Below are 25420 nucleotides of genomic sequence, written 5' to 3' on the forward strand. Positions count from 1 at the left end.
TTGCACAATCAACATACTAGAGCCCACTGAACTGTACATTTTAAATGGGTGTATTTATGGTCTGTGGATTACATCTCAATAAAACTGTATTTAAAAAAGAGAGGTAAGGGGCAACCTGGGTGGTTCAGTCGGTTAAGTGTCCAACTCTTGATTTCGGCTCAGGTCCTGATCTTACACGGGATCTAGCCTCTCGTCAGGCTCTGCACTAACAGCACAGAGCCTGCTTGAGATTCTTTCTCTCCCTCTCTCTCTCTGCCCCTCCCCAACTCACACTCTTGCTCTCTCAAAATCAACAAAATAAACTAAAAATTTTTTCTCAAAAAAAAAAAAAAAACGCTAGAGGTAGTACTCTATATGCTGATAATCCACACAGAAACAAATATAGACAAAAGCGTTTATCAGCTTATTTTATTTCTAACCACTAGAACTCTTGGATGGATTATCCAAAAAAAGATGAAAGCATGGCTCAACGGCTTCCGAGGTGAACTGGGCAATGAAAACAAGAAGCTTATGAGACTGAAGCACTGAGCGAGTCTAGAACAGGCGAGAGAGTGAACAGGAAAAGAGTTCCAGAGGAACAGGTAAACAGAGAATTTCACACCACAGCTATCTTCATTGGGCTGTCTTCAGAAACACAGAGAGGGACCATCTCAGGCACCAGGAAGTAATGAATATACAGCTCACCCCTGAACAACACAGGTCTGAACTATACAAGTCCGCTTAAATGCAGATGTTTTTGCAGTACAGAACTATGCACGCATTTTCTCCTACGATTTTCTTTTTTTTAATTTTTTTAATGTTTTTATTTATTTTTGAGACAGAGAGAGACAGCATGAGCAGGGGAGGGGCAGACAGAGAGGGAGACACAGAATCCAAAGCAGGCTCCAGGCTCTGAGCTATCAGCACAGAGCCGGACGCGGGGCTCGAACTCACGGAGTATGAGATCATGATCTGAGCTAAAGTCAGACGCTTAACCGACTGGGCCACCCAGGCGCCCCTTCTCCTATGATTTTCTAATACATTTTCTTTTCTCTAGCTTACTTTATTGTAAGAATACAGTATATTACATGTAACATACAAAATACGTGTTCATTGACTGTTTATCAGTAAGGCTTCCAGTCAACAGTAGTAGGCTATTAGTAGTTAAGTTTTAGGGGAGTCCAAAGCTATACATAGATTTTCAACTGCGAGGGGTCAACCCCCCTAACCCCCACATTGTTCAAGGATCAACTGTATTTTAAAAGCCACAGGGGGGCAAACATTTCTATAATTTCAGATTTCTTAACAGGAAATTCATGTTGGGTAAAATACCATAGAGTGTGTAAAAGTAAAGTTCAGTGGGAAAAGATGGAGGTAGATGTCTGAAAAGAAGTTCCAGGCTGGGAGAAGTTGAGCCTCCAAGGTACACAGAGCAAGAGAACCAGATGCCTACGGAAGACAAAATTACGACCACCAGTTCTTCACTTCTCCATGAATTCATGCCCTGTTTATGCCAATGTAGTATTGGCACTTCCCCTAAAGGCCATGTTTCTATCTTTTGACTTTGGGCTCTGCCATGTGACTTGCCTTGGTCAATGGGATGTAGGCCATGTGACATGTGCCCATTCTAACCCTAGCATGAAGAGGCCTCACGTCTGCCCTTTGTCCCTCATGCTTCTGTATTGCCTGCTGAGAAGAGCTTCCTCGGAGAGCTGTTGTCTCTCTAACCCCAGAATGAACAAGCAAGCAAAGTCCCCCCTGCCAGCGCACAGACCCACAGCTTGAAACAGAGCCACCTCAGCAAGAGAGCTCTTGTAATATTTTTGTAACTTTTCTGCAAGTACAAGAATATTTTTAAATACGGAGATAAAAAAGAATTCACACGCAACAAACGTGTCATTTTCAGTTAATAGTGGTATTCTAAAGTCTACATAAAGTTGTGTTTATTTAAGATCATATTTAGAATTCTACAATAGCTCAATCTTTTATTAGATGATACTCTCTTACTCAGTCCCGTATAGTGTTCAATTTGTTCTTACTTGGCATTTCTTTCATTTCCAATGTTTTGTCTATTTTCTTAAATACCCAAAAAAGGGGCACCTGGGTGGCTCCATCAGTTGAGTGTCTGACTCTTGATTTTGACTCAGGTCATGATACCAGGGATCGTGGGATTGAGCCCCTCGTCAGGCTCTATGCTGATCGTGGAGCCTGCTGGAGGTTTCTCTCTCTCTCTCTCTCTCTCTCTCTCTCTCTCTCTCTCTCTCTCTCCCGCTCTCACTCTGCCCCTCTCCCCTGTTCGCTGTCTCCCTAAAATAAATAAATAACCCAAAAAAGACAGTAGTAATAAGTTATGTAATTTCCTACACAAATCTTTGCATCATGTCATTTTTACTGTTAAGTTCAAAGCTCCATAATGCCTGGTAAATATGGGGGGGGGGGGGCTATTTTTTAGTCTGTATGTGTGTTCTCCAATTTCATCTTAAAAAATATATAACGATGAGCTTGATTTCAGAAGTCAATGTATTTAAGATGTGTTAAGTAGAGTAAGGGGAGAGTTTTCATTCTCACAAAAGAACTACCAATTCACCTTTGTGGAATTTGACCGTGGTGCATTTGAAACCCAAATTTTATAAATGCAACCATTACGACTGAGGCACTAGGGTGGACAGACAGCCAACCCAAGCGAAACAAGAGAATAAGATGATGTTAATATCTGTTCATGTTAGGTTCTTAGAGTAATATTGCTCTGATGGATCAGATCAAGAAAATGAAGCCTGAAATTATTCCAAGACACCAACATTTTAAGGGAGTTATCCTATGGATTGTGATAGTGTTTTAAAGCAAAAACAGAATGACTTGGAAGCAGACAACTAGAACATGAAGGTTGCATTTCCTACTGATGAGGCATTTTTATTAACAATGAGGATATTCTAGTTTATGTGGAAAAACAAAGAAGGGAGTCAAAAGGAAACCCAACGGGAAAGATGGATGTGCTGCCACTTTGGGACAGAATCCCAAACCCAGACTAGTGGGAGATAGGAGGACGAAGCTGGGCAGATAAATTCCTTTCTCCCCCCTGGGACCACTTCCGCTCCTGTGTACATCCTTCCAGAGGCATCTGCTAACCTACTGTTGAGTCCTTGTCACAGCTTGGCACAAAGCAGAAGCCAGAACCACTCATTCCAGGAAGAAAGGATGAAAACCCCCAAAAGCCCGCACTGATACTACAACACGGGCACGGCAGTGGCACTCTTGCCCCCTGGACACCCCTCTTGGTTGCAACAAACTGGAAGCACAAATCTTCCAAACGTTACGTTTCTAACAAATTGGACTCAGCAATCATCCGGTTAATTGAAAATGATTAAATTTTCAAACACTTTCTTACAGAGGCAGTCTATGGATTAGCATTTGCCATTGAAAGAATCCTAAGATGGCCGTCATATATGGTTGAATGAAAAGCATTACCAGGAATGAACACTCCCTTCTACGAAGAGAGGGAGGAGGAAAGTGATCCTTTTACATTTCCAGTGCTCTGACGGAAAAGTAATTTTTCAAGAGTATGAATTTGTGCCAAAATATAGTCCAGAGTTAATACTGTGTATGCTAGGCAGAACTTGGTTGAATCGTCCCACAAGTAAACAAATACTGATGCAAAGCACTGCCCTGAGCATTATCCCCCTTTGAGGACACAGAAGTCTATGTCTTTATATTACGAAACCATAAATCCAAAGAGATTTTGTTTGTTTAAAATTACACAGACTTAGTAGAACAGCAGCAGATTTCTACACAGATAAGGAGGGATAATGAAGTGCACTGGACTCCAACAATTAATGAGACAGAACAAATAGCATGAGGCACAAGCAGCAGCAGGGAATGTATTTTTAGCTCCAACATTAGGTAACGTCATTACAAGCACGATTAAATCCAGCAACAAGCTGCCAAAATGATTGAAAAATTGCCATCACTGGAGAGATGCGAGACTGCACAGAGGGACACCAGACAAGGACAGTCTGAGGATAACTAAATCAGGCCTTTGAGGGTTAGAGGGATCGATAACCACAAAGGCTGAACAGACATTTTTCACCCTCTCTCCACAAATCTAGATTCTAAAAAGCATCCACCTGAAGTTATCATCCAAAACTCAGTCCCTCTTCCCTGAAGCACTACTATGGAATCAAACCTTGCACCTATAATACTAACCGTTATAATAATAGATAATACTCCGAATACATATAGCACTAACACAATACTACATATAATATGTAACATGTATAATATAATAATCTATACAATATTATGCTTTTAAAATTACAGACATAGCAATATAGTCACAGATGCCTATAACCTCTAACAAATTTTAGGAAAAGCAATTAGAATAATTAGAAATATGGTCATACGAAAAATTTTCTATTGCTATTTTGCTTTGAGATGGTCAGTGAGTCAAGCTACAAACTACAGTCATCACTTTCGAGTATCAGATTTCATCAAAAGCAGTCAAACACTTGAATATTATATTAGAATAGGTAAGGAGGGGCGCCTGGGTGGCTCAGTCAGTTACGCATCTGACTTTGGTTCAGGTCATGATCTCACAGCTTGTGGGTTCGAGCCCCACGTCAGGCTCTGTGCTGACAGCTCAGAGCCTGCAGCCTGCTTTGGATTCTGTGTCTCCCTCTCTCTCTCTGCCCCTCCTCCACTCACACTCTGTGTGTGTGTGTGTGTGTGTGTGTGTCTCAAAAAGTAAATAAACATTACAAAATTAAAAAAAAAAGAATAGGTAAAGAAATGTCAAATACTCTGTTTAGATCATACAGAAATCTCTCTTCAGGAATACCGTTGTTATCAAGTGAAAACAGCAGGTTATAAAGAACCATGACCCCTTTAATATGAAGTTATCAACACATATAGTGAGATATCTGAAGAATGATCATCTAATGTCAATAGTGGAAATTAGACTTCTTGTAGGGATCATTTCATAATGTATACAAATATCAAATCGCTACGATGTACACCTGAAATGAACAGAATATTGTACGTCAAGTATACCTCAACTAAAAAAATAAATTAAAAAAACGGTGCAAATATCTGGGTGGTGGGATTCTGGCCAACTTCACTTTTAGCCGCATGGCTTTTGGGTGATTTTTCTAGCGGAACAGAACTACAAAGCTCGGGACCCAGACTGCCGGATGCCTATTTCGGCTTTACGCCTAATTGGCTGTGTGATCTTGAACGAGTTACTTAACTTCTCCGCCCCTCAGTGACTTCACCTATAAATAGGGATGAAAGTAGTCCCCACGTCAGAGTGCCGTGAGAGGGCTAAGTGCGTTATTAGTACACGGAAAACATTCGGAACAGGGCATGAAACATAGCAAGCCCTTAGGAATGACCCACCAATTGTAGAAACAGTAATACTTCTAATACGAAGCCAGCTATTTGTAAAACTGAGTTATTATGCACATTAAAAGCAACTATTTCATGGCCAAAAGTACAAATGGGAGCAAGAAAGCCTCTGCTTCAGTTTAAATAACAACCAAAAACCAAACCCCTCCCCTCCCCCAACCAAAAACCTAGCAGATCTACGTACTACACGTATGCATACATAGTATGTAAAGAGGAAGCTACGTAAAGAAGAGATCCCTGAGCAGACATTTCTTCCTCGGATTAGTCACCTCATTTCGGGAGTCAGCATGCACAGCTGACCCACAGAGTTAAAGAGGTGCTCGTGGCAGCAGCTTCGTGTGTGCAAGTTGGTGCTCTCAATTTAGCAGCAAAATAGAAGATGTTCTAATGAGGTTAGCATTTGTAGGCCACAAGATTCGTCCTAATTAAGAAGAAAGAAATCTTGAACACCGGAGTAGCCTTAATCGACAAATGCTGGGACGGGGATTTATAGGAAGTGAAAATTATAGAAACGCACACTTGATTTGTTAGGAGCAGATAATGAAAATGCTGCATTATCCCGAACCCCGGATTCTCTTCCTTTGAGAGAGAGACAATCAACAGAATCAGTAAGTGAATTAAATAGCATATTAGCAGGTGGTAAGGGCTGCGGAGAAAAATGGAGTGGAGCAGGGAGGGAAAAGGGGGAAGTGATATTATTTAAACAGGGTAGGTAGAGAAGGTGACACATGAGCTTGGACCATTTTACTATTTTACTCCGTGATCATTAGCTCCGATGAAAGTTTTGAGCAGCCTGAAAGCTCCCAGTGAAGGCAGGCTATTGGTAATCCCTGTGTGTCACTTACCCTGACCACCCTTTTCAACTTTGATAATATACACCCTAGTTATTATATGAATATCCTATTATAGACAGTCTGTGCTGGTATTACCTCACTTTTTAAAATCTAAAAACACAAGGGGCACCTAGGTGGCTCAGCAGGTTAAGTGTCCGACTTGGGCTCAGGTCTTGATCTCGAGGTTCATGAGCCCAAATCGGGCTCTGTGTGAACAGCTCAGAGCCTGGAGCCTGCTTCAGATTCTGTGTGTGTGTGTCTCTCTCTCTCTCTGCCCCCCCCGCCCCCGACCCTACTCATTCTCATTCTCTCTCTCTCTCAAAAATAAACATTAAAATCTAAAAACATAAGCTTTTTAAACAATCTTCCCCATAAATATGTTCAGCACATAAAAGGAATTAAGAATAAGAGAGCAATAGCACTGCTAGGAATTTACCCAAGACATACAGGAGTGCTGGTGTATAGGGGCACTTGTACCCCAATGTTTATAGCAGCAGTTTCAACAATCGCCAAATTATGGAAAGAGCCTAAATGTCCATCAACTGACAAATGGATAAAGAAACTGTGCTTTATATATACAATGGAATACTACTTGGCAATGAGAAAGAAAAGAAATCTGGCCATTTGCAGCAACGTGGATGAAACTGGAGAGTGTGATGCTAAGTGAAATAAGTCAGGCAGAGAAAGACAGATACCATATGTTTTCACTCTTATGTGGATCCTGAGAAACTTAACAGAAGATCATGGGGGAGGGGAAGGGGGGAAAAAAGTTACAGAGAGGGAAGGAGGCAAACCATAAGAGACTCCTAAAAACTGAGAATAAACTGAGGGTTGATGGGGGGTAGGGGGGAGGGGAAAGGGGGTGATGGGCATTGAGGAGGGCACCTGTTGGGATGAGCACTGGGTGTTGTATGGAAACCAATTTGACAATAAATTTCATATTAAAAAAAAAGAATAAGAAACAAGTCATTGGCTGTTTCTAGTAAACCGATGTCCATTGGCCCGTTGTGCAGTAAAGGAACCCAGATTTTCCTTGGGTAACTAAGCCTACTAGACTTCCAACCAGTGTGGCTCAGGTGCGGCTGATGGCAGCCCTACCTCTAGGGGTAAGTGTATTACCTGGCTCTACAAATAGGAGCGCCAAATATCCCTTAAATGCTGCTACACAGCGTCAAGTTCAAGAGTGGAACACGTGACCCAAACCCGGCCCGTGAGAACCCACAGGCACTGAAACATGGGGCGCAACTCGCGGAAAAGAGGTACTGTCCTTTGTGGGACTGCTCAGGTGGCAGAATACAGGCGTGGAGTCACCGACGGAGCCATCCTGGCCACCCTTGGGGAAGGGAAGGAGGCGAGTCTGCCTCAAAATGAAGCCAGTCTAGAGGTAAGCAAGCAAAGAAATATGAATGGAGTTGGGTGCCTCCGACAATACATTTGGAGGACTTGAACTCAGCCCTACCTCAAGAGAGCCACCCCCATACATCTTTTTCACAGTGGAAAAGCACATTTCCTTTTTTGATTAAATCACAGAAGCTGGGTTCCTGGTCGCTTGCAACCAAGAATCTTGCCAAATACAAATAAACCTTCAGGAACCAGGCTCAGTATTTTCCCTAGAAAGCCAACAACCACGTACACTTACCCGTTCCTGCCCAGCAGTGTCCCAGATGAGGAACTTATGAAGCTCATTTCCACAAGGCACAGTTTTGGTCATAAAAGATGCCCTGAAAAAGAGAATCAACATCTCCACGTTACCAGGTGCCCTTACAATCTGCACAGAGGCTCCTGGTTCAGACAAGTTAATCTTGCCTCAGCAAGACCTCATAAGCTCCCTCCTGGGTCCACCAAGAGGAAAGAAGGGCTGTTAGAGTCTTATCACCCACCCCCGGCCCCAAATTCTACATTTTCTGTTAGTCAGCTGAAGGTTTAGGTTAGGGAAGGAAAACTTCTTTAAAAAAGCAAAGAATGCATTCAAATCACTGTGTTCCCAAAAACATTGTCCTAAGATAATATGTCCAATTGTTCTAAGATAATATGCCCCAAATCTCAGGAAAAAAAATAAAACCTCGGATTTTAAAAACTTATTATCACAACAATGAAGAGTGACAAGGGCAGCTAATATCTGGGCAAGTCACACTTTGGGCCTTGCAATGGCGCAAACAGAAAATTGCCTTATATATTCACCTATGCAATGCATCCAACACTAGCTACAACTAATAAAATACGATATCTCATTCCCACCCTGCTTCTATACACGCAGGGATAAAGGCTGGTGGCTTACCAAATATATATGTTTTCTCCATTAAAAGAAAGAAAAAGGAAGGATTTGAAACTCTCAGTAGATAATGAAACACTTGATACTTTCTTTTGTGTACTTCTTGTTAATAAACTTTTCCTTCATGTTCATGAAAGATGTAAAGATACAATACGTGGAAAGTTTACGCCCTTGACTTTTTTTCTGTGAGATAAAGTTCCCCCTTCATCAAAAACTAACGAGTATCCCCAACAGTGGGGCAACCAGACGTGATAACCTCCTGACGTGATGAACACATCACCTGTGCAGCATTCTGGCCAAAACCCTTTAACCCGAATTTAATCAGGAAGAAACAAATCAGGCAAATCCAGAATGTGGAGCACTGTACAAGAATTCTACAAGCATTCTACAACCGGCCTGAATGCTTCAATAAGTCATGAAGAAGCAAACAGAACAAAAGGCAGGGAGATTGTTCTACCATCTAGATTCAGAGAACACAAAGAGATAAAACAACCAAATGCCTCTTGGCTGGATCTGGACTTAGGAGGGAAATAGCTTTGAAAGACATTTTTAGGACAATTGGAAACATTTATACTTAGACTATCTGTCATATGTTATCATTAAATCAAAATTAATTGATTTATCACACCAGGCGTGATACCGGTGTCCTCATTATGTTCTTATTCCCAGGAGAGGCACAGTAGAGTTTTTAGGGTTAAGGTGTTAGGCTGTCTTCTCTTGCGTCCCATGGCCCAGCCGACCACCGTATCCAGTACGCAGTTCATTCCTGCACCACTCAGCCCCCCTGCCTGTAAGGTTTCCTCAACTTCTCCTACTTTTCCCCAGGACTACGAGGCAAACTACACGTGTCCCAGGCAGAAAAGCATATGTCCCTGCAATTCCCACACAACCCCCACAATACACACACACACACACACACACACACACACACACACACCAGAAGGTAACAGTTCTATTTATCAACCTACGATCGCACTAAATGGAAATTCTAAGTATTTTTCTAAGTGATGTGACCCAATCTTAACCAAAACCACAACTGTCCCATGAGGTCTTCTCTTATAAAGTGCTTAAAATATGCAAGGACTACTGATAGGAGTAAACATATTTAAAAAATGGAAATACCTTTGTTACTTTTCCTATTATAAAAGCAGTATATGTACATCACAAAAATGAAACTCAAAAAATGAAAGCAAAGGAGGAAACAGAAATCAACTGCCATGTCAGCACCTAGCCACAATCAGCTAGTAAGTTGGTACACATCCAAATTATTTTTATACAATGTTTACTCCATAATTGATCATACTCTGTATACATTTTATTTCCCCTCCACTCTATGTATCATGGACCCCTTTCCATTTCTGTGAATATGGATCAACATCATTATCTAAAATGACAAAATATTCTTTTTTTTTTTTTTTAATATTTATTTTTGAGACAGCGAACAGGAGAGGTGCAGAGACGGAGGGGACCGAGGATCCAAAGCAGGCTCTGAGATGACAGCGGAGAGCCCGGTTGTGGGGCTCAACCTCACAAACTGTGAGATCATGACCTGAGTTCAAGTCAAAGGCTCAACCAAATTTAGCCACCCAGGCACCCCTAAAATGACTAAATATTTTACACCATGTTATGGCTTTATCCACTACCCCCACTGAAGATAATTTTCGTCACCTATTTTCCACGATATGACAATGATTAAATAAATACCTTTACTTACATCTTTGTGTCCTTATACAACTCTTTCCTTAGATTTAATCTCAGAAACAGACATGACACCCTGTGGGTGAGACCAGCCTACACACCCATGACCACGTAGAAGATGACCTTCTCCCCAGCCAATCCTCATCTTTCAAGTCTTTCCCAGCATGATTGGGAGAAAATGATACATCATTCCCATTTTTATTATGCTTATTATAAGTTTGAACGTCATTTTAGTGTTTATTGCTCATTTGTATTTTTCTTTTGTAAATATTTAGTTCATGACCTTTCCCCACTTCTCAGTTGGGATGTTCACCCTTTTCTTATTCACTTTTTGAGTACTTTATGCTTACCTCTTCTAATAGTATATTTTAAATAATATTTTTTTCTGGCTTAACCTTCACCCTTTAACTTTGTTTAGAAATTCTTTCCATAAACACCCTTGGTTTTGTTTTAGCTCTGATGTAAGCCAGATTTTCATTCATTCCTCAATATATTCTAGGCACTAGGATAAATAATACATCAACCCTGCCCGTAAAAAGTTTTCAGGCTTAGAAAACTAAGTTCATGCCTTTAAAATCTTAGAAACAGGGGTGCCTGGGTGGCTCAGTCGGTTAAGCGTCTGACTTGGGCTCAGGTCATGATCTCACCGTTTGTGGGTTCAAGCCCCGTGTCGGGCTCTGTGCTGACAGCTCAGAGCCTGGAGCCTGGATTCTGTCTCCCTTTCTCTCTGCCCCTTCCCCGCTCACACTCTGTCTCTCTCAAAAATAAATATTAAAAAAAAATTTTTTAATAAATAAAATCTTAGAAACAGAGGAGCACCCAGGGGGCTCAGTCTGTTGAGTGTCCAACTTCGGCTCAGGTCACAATCTTGCGCTTGTGGGTTTGGGCCCTGTGTTGGGCTCTGTGCTGATAGCTCAGAGCCTGGAGCCTGCTTTGGATTCTGTGCCTCCCTTTCTCTCTGCCCTCCTGTTCAAGCTCTCTGTAAAATGGATAAATGTTACTAAAAAAAAATTTTTTTAATAAAATCTTAGAATCAGAGACTTTTAGAAATGGAAAAAACATGAAATATCCAGGCTGACCCTTTCATTCTACAGATAAGAGGGGGGGTGGAATCTGAGCCCCAAAAGACTGCCTTGTCCATGGTCAAGAGTCTATCAGCACAGTCAGGAACAGAATGCAGAGGACTGTCCTCACTGCCAGCGAGGTGGAATGAGCACTTAGAAAGCCCCTCAGTTTCCTCATCTGAGAAACAGAACCAATATCTACTTTGCATGATCTAGAAGGCTGTTGTAGGATCAAATGTGGGAATGACATCTGTGAAATTCCCCCTTGATGTTCAGTAAGTCTGTGCAGAACAGCTTTAGTAGAGTCGTAATGCCTACCACATATATACGTACATTAACACACACACATACACACAAATGCACAGGTATACACCCCTCTCTGCTCCTCATTTCCTGCCACGAGAACAGTCTTCCAATATTTGAAATTACAGCTCACAATCCTTGCTCCTTGGGTTATTCAGGGTTTTTCTTAACAGCTTCTTTGCTAGCATTCAATCTTACGAACCCCAAGCATCTTTTCGTCTCTACAGATTATCTTTCAGAGTGGTCGAGGGGGGAGCGTTGGCAATGCTGAACTGACTTCGTTATCTGTGGGAACCAAAATCTGGCAGAGAATTCACACAATTACCTTGTAAAAGTCGAAACAGAAAGGGAGATACACACACACACACACACACACACACACACACATATATGTTCAAGATGTCAACACAATCTGCTTGAATAGCAAAGCCAAGATTTTTCATTGTGAGTCACAAGAGACCATAAGAATGAGTGCTTTCCATTGCTGACACAATGGCATTTTGTAGCCTTTCCCCAGTGGTAGTTTGACCACAGCGGGAAGAACAAGGGTGGACTTTGAAAGTGGACTCATTGGGTCTGAGTCCTATGTCCGCTATTCGCTGGCTGTATGTGCCCAAACAAGTCACTGCGTTGCTCTGATTCTTAGGGCCAGCGACATTACTGTGAAAAATCAGGCCCTGGGCCTGGCATGAACTCAAGCATCTACGGGACCAGGGAGCAACCATATAAATGAGCCACGCGGGCTAGATGTAAACGTAATAATGATAAAAATAATAGTGACGATAAACAGCGGCAGCGACACGGAAAGGAGAGAGCCCGCCCACTCACATGGAGCGCCTGCGGCTCGGGTCCAGCTGGCTCCTGCCACGTGAGCATGTCTACGCCAAGTCTACAGATTTTTTTAAGAGAAGCCAGAAATGCAAGTTTATTATGTAAAAATCTCCCAATTCTTCGCTATTGGCTTAAAAATTTTAAAGCACTGTGCAGCTAAACAAAACGCATCTAAAAGCCAGGTTCTCAGCACACCAAACCCACCAGCTGCAGGCTAAGCACCGCGACCTATATAGAACATCTTCCAAGAAATGTGTATGTTCTTTGCTAACTTTATTTGTCTGAAGCTGGAGTTTGAGAACATTTTCTCAAAATCCCAGAGGAGAGGATACATTTTGAGTGGGTTTTTAAACTGGGGAATTGAACAGCATCAGGTAAGGACAACAGATTAATACTGGAAGAGCCCATCTCAATCTTGACTCCAGAGGAAAAGTGAAGGATGAAGTAGAAAGAAAGCAGATCGGCACATAACTGAATGCTACAAGCACTTACCACTACATTTATGGAGAAATTTTAAGGTATGAGAAAATGCGTAAGCTTTAAGTTTAGAGGAAAATAATGGAATTCAGGATGATATCTATCTCTATCTCTATCTCTATCTCTATCTCTATCTCTATCTCTATCTCTAGATAGAGATAGATATCTCTAGAGATAGAGATAGAGATAGCTATCTTTTAGGTAAGACCTAAAGCTGGTAAGTATACAGAAAAATAAGGACAACCTTTCTGAAAAACAATTTGGCAATATCCATCAGGAGCCTTCAATATGTTCTTATTCTTTGACTAAATTATTCCACTGCTATGAATGTAACCTAATGAAATAATCAGAGGTGCATGCAAGTATTTATGCCCCAGGACGTACATCATACATTATCTAAAAGGTAAAACAAAATTATAAATAACCTAAATGGCTTTAATGGAAAATACAGCCATTATAAGTCCTTGCTTTGTTATACAATGATGTATGTCAATTCTATATTCCTAACACCGAGGCGGGGGAAATCCTTGTTTTTAAAGACCATTTAATAACATGGAATTCACAATATAATGTTGAATTTAAAAAAAAGATTTTATATACACATAGCAAAAAGACTGGAAGAAAATACACCAGCTGATTATGGGTGGTTTTTAAATTTTTTTAATGTTTATTTATTTTTGAGAGAGACAGAGAGAGACAGAGTGCGAGCAGAGAGAGAGGGAGACACAGAATCCGAAACAGCCTCCAGGCTCTGTGCTGACAGAGGGGCTTGAACCCACGAACCGTGAGATCATGATCTGGGCCGAAGTTGGACACTTAATCGACTGAGCCACCCAGGTGTCCCTCTGGGTGGTTTTTATATTTTCTTCACAGTTTTCTTCATTTTCTGTTTTTTAGGATGAGTATATGATACTTTTATAATCAGAGGAAATAGTATTTACATCGTATTTCTGAAGATTATTTGGTATTATAAGAAAATGTTCAAAATATATTAAGTAGAAAACTGGATTAAAACCATATATATACTATGATTCCAATTTTTATAAATTCTGGGGGTTTTCTTAGAATGAACATAAACTTTTATAAATTGAAAAATTAGGCTTCAATCTTGACTTTGTCAAGGAAATGCACAGACAGTATGCAAAGTGTTCCATTTATGGTCTTTCAAGAAATCTGTGTTCATGAAAGAAAAATAAGGCAGACTTAGAGGATAAAAAAATGTATGCTGTGGTGTGTCAGGTAGAATGCGTTGGCATTTTTGGTTTTAGAAATTATGTATTTGTATACCTGCATATACACAGAAAATACAGGAAGTATGTTTAACATGCACTTTGGACTCTAATGATAATGTTAATGAAGAAAATGGGATCAGAGAGCTAGTAAAATCCTCTAGTTTCACTTTCTGTTTTCCATATTTATGGCTGGTCTGAATTTTTCATAATGAGCATTATAATTTGAGGAATGAAGGCATGATTTTTTTAGTTAATGGACTATTTTTTTAGAGAAGTATTAGGTTTACAGAAAAAAAATGACTATTAAGTACAGAATTTCCACACAATACATACTTTTTTAAAAACCCCAAACCACCACAATATATTTATTAGACAAAGCAGAGTTAACAGGGTTTGACTGGTTATCTCCACAACGGCTACCAATGATCCATACCGCTCTCTCTCTGAATGCCGCCCCTCCCACCAGGCGGTGGAATTTATTTCCTGTTCCTTGAATCTGGGCTGGCGTTATGACTTGCTTTGACCATGATGCTATGACCAAAATGATATGCCTACTAGAGGCACAAGGATGCTTACACCTATGTGTAAAAGTCATGCTGAACACTTATGTATTTACCATAATTTATGGTAAGAACATGCATTGCCTTTTTATTTAGAAAAATCATTACAAAAGGAATACAGATTGGTTATTAAAAATGACTTTTTTTAAGTTTAAAAAGTAAAAGGTGAGAGTCTCCTCCATCTTCCAAAACCACACTCAGAGTCAATCACTCTCAGGGGTTTGGCTTTTATTAAACACACAAAAGTGGAAAATTAAGAAGAATAAAAGTATATCACAGGGCACCTGGGTGGCTCAGTCGGTTAACTGTCCGACTTCAGCTCAGGTCATGATCTTGTGGTTCGTGAGTTCGGAGCCCCACATCAGGTTCTATGCTCACAGCTCAGAGCCTGGAGCCTGCTTCAGACTCTGTGTCTCCCTGTCTCTCTGCCCCTCCCCTGCTCTCTCAAAAATAAATAAACATTAAAAAAAAATTTTTTTTAAAGTACATCACAGAGAAGAATAAAAAGAATTTCCTCTATAAAACTGTCCCCGATCTATGTAAGTGCCTATGTCGGGAGACAACTCCCACGGATCTCTACCGTTGTCCACATTGTGCAAGCAGAGGCACAGTCTTTTTTCCAGACTGTGTTTCCAAGGATGTTTGTATAGCAAATAGCCTTGGAGGGGAGAAATAAGGTCTCCCTCTGGAGCGAAGCACAGACATGTTTACCGCCTATTATGAAAGATCCTATTATGGATCTGTACACTTGGGGGTCCTCTCTTGTGACTCAACCTACTGCATGTAGGGCGTCATCTGACCCTCTTCGCGTTACACTACAGGACTAGTGCTCAGAGAACCAACAAATTGATGATATTCCAACAACTGCTACTTTCCCCGTGTCTGATGTGGGAGTCGTGTGTCCTCTACCAGCATCCATAAACCAGGCACAGCTAACTTCTTAGCTTGCCGTCACAGGTCTTGACGCATATATTTGTGAACGTGTTTCTCTAAGCCATTTTTAAGTTGCAAAAGGCAGTGGATTTTCTCACCTACCCCACTCCAACCACTGACCTATCAACCAACCGCTGGAGCTTCTCCACTTACAAGCGATAGAGACAATCGCTCCTGTCCTCGTCAATCCTTGCTAAAATATAGAAACACACATTTCCCTTGAAGACAAAATAAAACCTTTGCTCTCCGCAAAGAGCATGATACGTTCAGGGAGAAAAATCAGCGAGGCCAAGTTCTAAGAGAATGAAAAACCAAGCACCTGCAAAACGGCCCAGCCAAGCACATCTGGCAAAAGCGTCTGTAGGGAAGGGGAAAATGGAATAGGAAAATGCTCCCATAGTCCAAGGTTGGGGTCTCAGAAGTGAATAATCCACCTCCTCTCCCCAAGCATCAGAATGACATTTGATTAATCCAGAAAAGAAAATCAATCTGCCCCACGGACTGCATGGACAGCTGTGCTGTGTGAGCAGACAGTGTTTCCAGGTTTATTGGCAGGGTACCTAGAGCAGGACCTCTGGGGATTTGTCCATCTCAAAATAAAGCTGGCATGATTTGCAGAGTAATGCTCTTGGAGATGAAGTTGATGGTTTTAGGCTGCAGCCTAAGAGGACGGTTGGCTAAGAAAAAAGAATTACTGACAGGGACAGCGAGGCAGGACACATTGCCTAAAAGTCCCTGCATTTCCTTCAAAGTCTTTACAGTTGGGATTGATTCTCACTGGCTGGCATGCAAACTGCTTTCAGATTCTGCAGATCTGGATACTTGGAAACTCCCTGCCCCGGCTAAAAGCCATGTTGCACCAGCTTGCAGGCTCAGGCACAAAGTGACCTCTCCAAGTGCTTTTGAAGGGAAGAAATGTGAAAGAGGAGAACATACGGGAACTTACCCAATGGTCGGGCTGATGTTGTGGTCAAAGTGATCCTGTACAAATCGACACACAATGCTTGATTTCCCAACCCCGGTGTCCTGGAAAAGAATGAGGACAGAGCCATGAAGACCAAGGGTATCAGTTCTAACCTAGTATAATACACCTAGAACCAGAGAGCAGGAAAGGCTATTTCTGGTTGGTGGGAGTAGGGGAGGATACTCTCCTCTGTTTCTTACCAGTATTTTCCATAATGAAACGGTATTGCTTTCATAGAAAGAAAAGAAGTATGGTAAAAATAAGCTTTAGAAACACGTCCCCTAGGTTAATAATTAACCTAGAATTGGCATGGTTACAATATATGTATTTCCAGAAATTTGAACATGTTTGAAAGGGCCTGGAGAAGTATGGTAAACACAACACATTGTTTTGGTAGAGATAGAACTGATTTTGTTCGAAACCTTAACACTCGAAAACTATGTAATCTATTTTTCTGGCTATCACCCTGTAAGACCTATGAATGCTAATTTCTGCATTTCTAGCACTTTTTCTTCAGAATCTGATGGCTGCATAGTAACCTCCAATTTTGCTTAATTATATAAAGGTCTCATCTCAGTGCTTTCCCTGTTAAATAATTCTTTAAAGCTGATTAGGATAGAGGTCTATTATATACTGGAAGTGGAACACATGCATTTATATCCACTCCCTCCAAAACCCTTGTCAAATGGTTTAAGGAATAAAAGGTACAAATTCACAAGGTCAAACAAATCTGGAGACGAGACAACACCAGACAAGTGACGTCAACCAAAAGCACATGGCCAAGTGGTCACTGCGAAAGAAGCAGCTGGAGCCCTCAGGGCCGCCAGGGAGGAGAGCCACTGAGAAGCAAGACAATTCATGCCACAGAATCCCTGAAGGAATCAGGAACTGGAGGACAAGGCTGAAAACAGCATCAGCTGAAAGGCTGCACAAAAACATACCCTTGGTGCCCCTGGCCACAAAAACAGAGGCCAGACCCTCCTGAACCCCAGGAGGAGGTGGGAGCTGGGTCTCCAGGAAATCTGTATCAGACAGGGCTGGGCTTGGGAGCTTGCGACCCCCGTTGCCCTTTGTGAGCCCAGACAGAAGAGGTGAGGAGTCCCCTCCGGGTAAGAGGAAAATCCTACAGATCCTGATACTTGGAGCCACCCAACTAAAAGCCATGTTGCACCAGACTACAAACCCCAGTGCAAACAGACCTTTCAGCACACATTTTAATCTTTTAAAAATAAACGCTCAGCTAAGAAAGACCAGATGTTTATACCCACACAAAAAAAGAGTAGGATACTATTTCAGAAGATTATTCATAGAGTAAGACTGACCTTAGAGATTAACAATACAATGGTAGAAGTGGAAATTTCAAAGGAAGAGGTAGAAGGTAAAATCCGAGATTGCCCAGAAAGTAGAACATACTAGAACAAAGCAACTGGCCTCAGCTGCAGGTCACTGCTCTTCTGAGAGGGGTGGCAAGGCACAAAGACGCCAGATTCACAGACTACTGACACAGAGAAGGCTTCCTCAACACGTTGCTTATCTGAAAGATCATGGGAACATTTTGAGGTCTATAAGTGAACGGGCAACAAGACATAGCCCAAGAAGAACAAATAGCGGTATGGTTCTCCTCTATTAAAGGTGTAGATTTGAAAGCCTAAAGATCCCGGAGGAAATGCTGAAACTTGAGAAAACGTGCTTTTCCTTACACTGTGATGTGAAGTGAGATCTGAAATACCAGCTGGAAAGCTGAGTTATTTTTATTCCTCACCCCCCGTGCTTAGGGGACAATTCCAGCCAACATAGAGCAAGAGGGGCCCCAGCTTGTGACACTCATCAGAAGATCACTGTCCCAAAGGTGTCCTATTCCAGTGAGAGTGGCCTTCACTGGTTATGAGCCATACTGAAAAAAAGCCCCAAAGCCGCTTATCGGCAGCATGCACAGCGATGCGCAGAGTTCAGAGAGGTGGCGACAGAATTAAAACATCAGCTCCTCGGATTCCAGATCAATAGGCCGCTGCTATTTCTGAGCTGAGCCTTCCGCATGGATTCCGGCTAACATGCCTCACAGTTCCCCAAAACCCACAACTCCACTCAGTTGTTTTCATCTCCGTTGCTTTTAACCACCCTCTGCCCCACCCCCCTGCCCCGTGGAGGAGGGGATCTTGCAGTCCCTTCGGCCCATGCAACCCCAGAGAAACTGAAAAGCCAGGGGTGGTGCTGCCCTGCCCTTGAAGAGAAGGAAAACGCGCTCTCATGCTCTCACGAGGCGAACCTGAAGTCTCACGAGGCGAACTGCTCTCTGCAAACACCCGGGTAGATGGCTACCGCTGACCACGCTGATCTGTATTTTTACATATTTTATGTCCCCAAGCTCACAGTCGGAACTCCTCCACCCCGCAGAGACAGGTCTCAGGTTTATTATCTCACAAGGAATGCCAAAGGATTCATCTCTGCCGTCTGTGCACCCCACCCATGGTGGGGAGGCAGATTGATGCGAGCGCCTGTCCCCTCCCTCTCTAGCATCTCTCGACCACAGCGTAGGAATCCTCTTTCTCCGGCTCTTTGCTGGTCCTCCCACAGCCGGGAGAGGTGCCTGGTGGAGGGGGTACCCGCACATCCAGGTGCGCAGGACTGCTCTGCCCCAGGCTCAGGTGACAAATCCGCCCCTCCCGAGTTTTGCCCCGATCAGGCCTTCTTTGGTGTCCTTTTGGCTTACCCCCAAGCTCACCCTGCTTCCAAGCTGAGAAAAACCACCCCTCTGGAATACCTCCAGTTTTCACCAGCCCCCAGAGGCCCTACCCCCTGTAACCACCGTGGCACTTACTCTCTGTGACTGGCCCTCGGCCTGGAGGGCTTTGGCGAGACTGTGCATGTCACAGTGAGGACTCTGCTCTAGAAAGCCCGTTTTGGGTGTCGACCCTTTCACTTTACCCAAGGGCCCTGCTCAAAACAACCAGCTCCAGATCCCCAACAGCCCCCATGATCCTGCAAGGCGAACCCTCAAAATGCCCTTGAGGATGAAAAAACTCAAAAGCCATCTGGAAATGATTCCTTTCAACTCATCCTCTTCTACTGATAACTCGGGCTTAAAATACCAGCTTTTCTGAAGAGTTAAAGCAGCAAGCCTGCTCAAATTCAGATTGAATAGTTCATTTTCTAGCCAAACACACTCAGTGTTTCTTTTCTTTTTACAAACTCACTCTCAAAATTTCCCTCGACAGGAAAAGAAATAAAAGGACAAAAGGATAGGCAAGGTTTTAGTCGGTCTCAGAAAAGGCGGTGTTCTTACAAAGAACTACTTCAAGTAATCTTCTGTGGCCAGTGGCTTTGTGACGCTCCAGAAGTGGCCAGCTGTTCCCCAGCTGGCCACCAGGGGAAGGCCCTGCTCCAGGTTTGCTGAGGGAGCCTGCCGCCGGGAGACAGGGCCGTGTCATGAATCACTGGGCTTTGGGAGTTCCTTTTCCTGCAGGAACCTCGCTGGCACGGTGACACACAACCGCAAGAGGAAAACGCCAGTGAGTCATGACTGTCGCATGGGATAACATAAAGGTTTAAAGCAGGAAAAGCGGAAAGCATACCAGGGGAAGAAGGGCATCTGAAGAGAGAGAGGATGAGAGAGGGGGACCACAGCTGCCCACCATTCTCCAAAGGCTACTTTATTTTTAGTGGACTTACACGGACGGAAGGAAACTCATCTCTGCCGATATTTTTCCATTTCGTAAGACTATGAGACTAGCATAGTCCATCTTGTCCAGTCTCTTAGGTTTGCAAAAGAGGAAGCTGTGTGACTTCCTCAGAGTCACACAGCTGGCTGGGCGAGTCAGAACCTAATTTTCTGAGCTCCAGTGAAATCCCCCTGAGGCTCTTACCAGGTTCAAATCAACCTCCCTGGCAAATGTAAGTTTCTTGCCCACAAAGTCCATTTTCTAGAACTCGCAAGGAGGACTTGTATTACTGCCTTTCACTGTAGCAATGTGTGTCCTCCAAATAAACCTGCTGGGGTTTTTACCTGTAATAAAAGGTGGACATACCACCAGCTACTGAAGAAGCACTAGAATAAAACCAGTCCTGATTCCACAAACCAGGAATAAGGTTTAGTAGAATCCTCCCTTGGGGGTAATCAGTGTTTTGTTGTACTCTCGTTTGTGTGGTTGATATCAGACACAGGCTGAGGCCTAGCGATGGGTTCCATCTTCTTAAAAGGGAAATGCATCCCTTAAAAGATATTTTCTGGGGCTAATAATGCAATCCCCTGAGAACCACCACTTACTCTAACATGACAGTCTCTGCTGTTCGAACTGTCACATTTATTAATCACACGTAAATCTGTAGTTATGAAATCACCAACCACAAACTTGCAGCTGCTATCACGTAAAACACGAGGCATCCATTTGCTTCACTCCCGGACTATTGCAACAGGCTTCAAGGAAGCATTCCTACGTCTCCAGAAAAAGAAGGGAAGGTCCGAGGCAATGTTAGCACCACTGCTAATCCTGCTCTAATGGAAGACATCACTAATCAGTTGAGGACATGTTATTTTATTGAACCTGAAAAAGGCCTCCAAATCTCTTCAGCCCAGCTCTGCAGGCAGTCCGTAGGACTCAAACAAGGTGTGTTTCCAGAACAAATGGCCATCCCCTACCGTTGCCCTTCTCTTCCCAACAGTCAACATGCCCCTACGTTCTCCTCCTCTCCAAACTCACTAAGCACTGTCCTGTGGGTGTTTTAGATGTCTTTACGAGTTGGAAGGTTTTTTTTTTTTTTTTGAAATTAAGAAGGAACGCACATTGGTGACAGCATTATAAGCCAACATGCCTTCTATGGAAAGGAAATGAGAGACAATACCAAGAATCACAGACCCAGGAATTCCATTCCTAAGAAGATAGTTAAAAGAAGAAAAAAATAAATAAACCCAAAAATTTCACTGAAGTATTATTTATAAAAATCAGAAATGGCCCAAAAAACACACTGTAAGTTAAATAACTTGTGGTATAGACAGTAATCTCTTAAGCTTTAATTTCATACCTACCAAAATGTCAAAGGGGCAGAATACGATTTGTCCATAATGTGAACTCTAGAAATGATCCTTTCAGCACCTGTCTCTAGGGTTTAGAGAGAACCCACATGGCAAGGGCTTTTTGCATTTATTTATTTGTTTTATTCAGTCATCCGTTTATTTAAGTGTTCGGCCTTTGAGCCTTGCACACTTCTAAAAAATCCTGAGTGTCTTACACGTTGATAGGGAGCTAAATTAGGATTTTAGGAGGACCGTGGAGGCCAGCCAGATTTGATGCATGGAGAGAAACAAAATAAAGAGAGAGGCACAGGGAGAACCGTGGGATGGTAAATGGCTTGACCTTTTGACCCCAAAGGTAAGCGAAGTCAAAAGCATCGTAGAGACCGACCCAGGGGAGCAAAGGTCTCTTCAGGGACACTGGACACACCACCCTGAGCGCCTGAGATGGCCCCGTGGAGACAAACCACAGGAAGATGCAGAGAGTAGCCACTAGTGATTTGGGGTAGTGTTCCGTGCTTATTACTTCCACTTTGGGGCAGATGGGGGAGGAAGTGTGTGTTGCCGACACTGAAGAGAGGAGGTCATGGAGGAGAGAACGTCCATTTCCTGCGACTATAGGGCGCCCGGCCCACGGCCTCACCAGCACGCCCTGTGTCAGCCGGTCAGGTCCCCACTATCCCGGCCAGGGCTCCCCGATGGCACCACCTGTCCTTCCCATGGCCCAAAATGCCAGATCCACCCAGAACAGAGAATAGGAGCTGACACAAAGGAATACACCCCTGTCAAGCATATCCCAACCCGCGCAACTCCACAGTCTGCACCTAATTCCAAAGAAACCCCACAGAAAGGCCGTACAAATTCCATACGAACGCACCAAGTTTGTTTTTTTTTAAAGGTTTGGCTAAGGCAGAAAGGATACACACCCCCAATCCACTCCTCTGTGTGTCAGAGGTTTATGTCAGAGCAACCTGCAGAAGACCCCAATCCCACACACTCCTTACAACAGAGGTCACTGCTTCTGTGAAACCTGAATTGGCCAGCCTCAGGACTCAAGCCCAAAACACTGCACATCACCCCTGGAGCATCCTGTAAGCTCCCTGGAGATCTCCCATGCATCCCTTCAGTTCTGTCCCTACGACGCCAATTCTGTCCCTACAATACTCTTTCCACGACGCCAGTTCTGTCCCTACAACACTCTTTCCGTGGGAGAACTGAAGTACTTTGTTCCTGGATGACATTTAAAGCTTTATTGGGATTACAGATTTAATGGGCCTGTTTGCCCCGGAGCCCTAAATCTCTTTGGCACCGAAAAGAAAAGGGTTCAATATTTGTAAATCACAGTAATCACTACCAAAAAAAAAAAAAAAAAAGTGCCATAAAAGCAAAAACAAACAAAGAAATAAAATAAAAATCATTAGACTCAAGTCTATAATATGCTTGTTTTATTACCACACATTCTACAAGATGTCCTTTGGTGGTGTGAGACCTCTGTCCAAGCAGAGTAAATCTCAGCCTTTACGCTACGTTCTAGGAAACAAGTGAATTAGCAATGCAAGAAAATTCAACTACAGGCATTCCACCGTATTTAGGAAAGAATACCATACAATTATTTGATGAAAATACAATACAAATTAAAAGCCCCTAAGCATTCCCACAAATAACTTTGCCATACCTTCGGCCACAGTTATTTTGAAACATGTCAGTGATTTGTGTTACAACAAACATCTCGAAATCCATTTACAAAGAGAACCTAATTACATGTATGACAAAAGGAAATCTTTCATATTGAAAGAGGTCAGTTCTGTCCTGAGTCTGAGAGTCACTAAACTATCTTCTCTACCTACCTCATGGGGACAAAAATGCTTATGGACATAATGTTAAGCATGTAAATAGCGCTAAGTGAATTTATGCATTTAGATCAATGCCCCGTGGGCACTAATGAACCTACCTTGGAAATGTCCACAGTTTTCTAGATGTATACGAGAATAATGGAAAGTATACATACAGAGAATAAGATGTCATTGCTTGGGATACAAAAAGTGACCAGAAGAGATGTTAAAAATATCCTCTTAGATAACAGAAAGAAATAAGCAGGAATGAGGAGCATGAAACCCACAAGGAGATAATGAGATGGTTCAATAGGGAACAGACACGCATATTCACTTACTCTATCTCCCCGGGTCCTCACAACAGCCCTTTGTAAAGCAGAGGACAGATGGCATTGTCCACACTTCTCATGTAAGGAAACCATGGTCTAAAAGGTTAGGGGTGGGGCACCTGGGTGTTAAGTGTCCGACTCTTGGTTTTGGTTCAGGTCATGATCTCACAGTTTGTGAGCTCCAGCCCCAAGTCGGGCTCTGCGCCGACAGTGTGGAGTCTGCTTGGGATTCTCTCTCTCTCCCTCTGTCTCTCCCCCTCCCCTGCTCGTGCTCTCTTATCTCTCAAAATAAATAAATAAATTTTTAAAAAATAGAATACTAAAAGGTTAGGGGAATTGCCTGCGGTCCTACGACTAGTAAAAGCATCATCAGGGTTCAGACACCCCTTCCCCACTTCCAGGGCTGTATTCGCTGACCAAACCATATCTCTCCAGAAGCCGTGCATCCATCAGTCTATTCACTGCCTGTGTGGTCAGCAATATGCCAGGATGGGAGATGGAAAGATCAAGCCCAACTCCTACAGCCAGGACACTCACATTCAGGCTTAAACTTTACAACGGAATCAAAGACAGGAGGTTAGAGTGACCAGACCAAGGTCATTGTCCAGGCCACCCCCAATACATGACTGATGACTGATGGCTACGTTCCAAGACTGTATTTGCTGGCTAATCATTTGGAAGTCAGACAGCATTCTTCCGCGGAAGTAATGCTGTAAATAAATAAAGATTACTTCCCAAACTCGCCGCTGAACTCTACACGGCGGAAGAAACCGCTGTCTGTTTATATCTACAGGATAACCTATTGTTTCCACAGGAAAACTTACTCTAATTTCAAACTGGGGATTTCAGACAGTGGCAAGTAGACACCCAGGCTTTCAGTGCAAGCAGAACGCCCTGGGAGACTAAGGAGATCTTGTTGAACAAATGGTCTAGTGGATTTGGACGCCAGCAATACTCCCTAGAACACAAATCTTTCATGGGAGCAGGAGTGAGCAAAATAGTAATATGGGCAATAAGAAAAGCTGACATTTACTGAGCACATAGAGAGTTCCAGGCACCAAGCTAGGCATTTCATATGGAAGGTATCAAGTATTGCTTCCACTCTACTATATCTCTGCTATCCTTCTGGGATTCCAGTTGTGCCTATACTAAACTTTTTCACCTTATCATACATATCTCTTACATTCTTTTCTTTTCCTTCCCATCTTTTTGTCAGAGTTTCAGTTTGGAGATCTTCTGATCTAATTTCTAGTTCTTTCTACAGATGCAGCTAACATGGTGGTGATCCCATTAATCGCTTTCCCAATATCGATTACTGTATTTTTTTTTAAGTAGTCTTCACACCCTGGAGCCCAGCATGAGGCTTGAACTCACGACCCTGAGCTCAAGACCCGAGCTGAGGTCAAGAGTCAGACACTTAACTGACTGAGCCACCAAGGAGCCCCAATTTATTATATTTTTTTCTTTCGTAAAATTTTCCGTTTTATAAAGTTTTCAATTCCTTGCTCGAAATCATGACTTTTATTTCCTTGAACATATGAAACATATTTATATTTTACATATTTTAAAGTCCATGTCTGACAATTCTATAATCTACATCCTCTGTGGGTCGGTTTCTACTGTCTGTGGAAAGGTTAAACTGCCTTGTCCCTTCATATCTCTGGTCACGTTTGATTAAGTCTTAGCATCCTCATTTCAGAGGAGGAAA

General features: G+C 42.7%; 1 protein-coding gene across 2 annotated transcripts in view; it reads right to left on the reverse strand.

Moving 5' to 3' along the window:
• The window catches only part of RAB31 (RAB31, member RAS oncogene family), a 129300-nt gene that overhangs the window by 54602 nt on the left and 49278 nt on the right, over positions 1 to 25420 (reverse strand). For both annotated transcript variants that reach the window (XM_027068479.2, XM_027068478.2), the window contains exons 2-3: positions 16526 to 16605; positions 7849 to 7930 (exon numbers count right to left, since the gene is read on the reverse strand). In XM_027068479.2, the coding sequence (XP_026924280.1) occupies positions 7849 to 7930; positions 16526 to 16605 (162 nt within the window). The remainder of the gene's footprint in view (positions 1 to 7848; positions 7931 to 16525; positions 16606 to 25420) is intronic.

The sequence above is a fragment of the Acinonyx jubatus genome, chromosome D3, assembly GCF_027475565.1.
Source record: "Acinonyx jubatus isolate Ajub_Pintada_27869175 chromosome D3, VMU_Ajub_asm_v1.0, whole genome shotgun sequence".
NCBI classification, from domain to species: Eukaryota; Metazoa; Chordata; class Mammalia; order Carnivora; family Felidae; genus Acinonyx; species Acinonyx jubatus.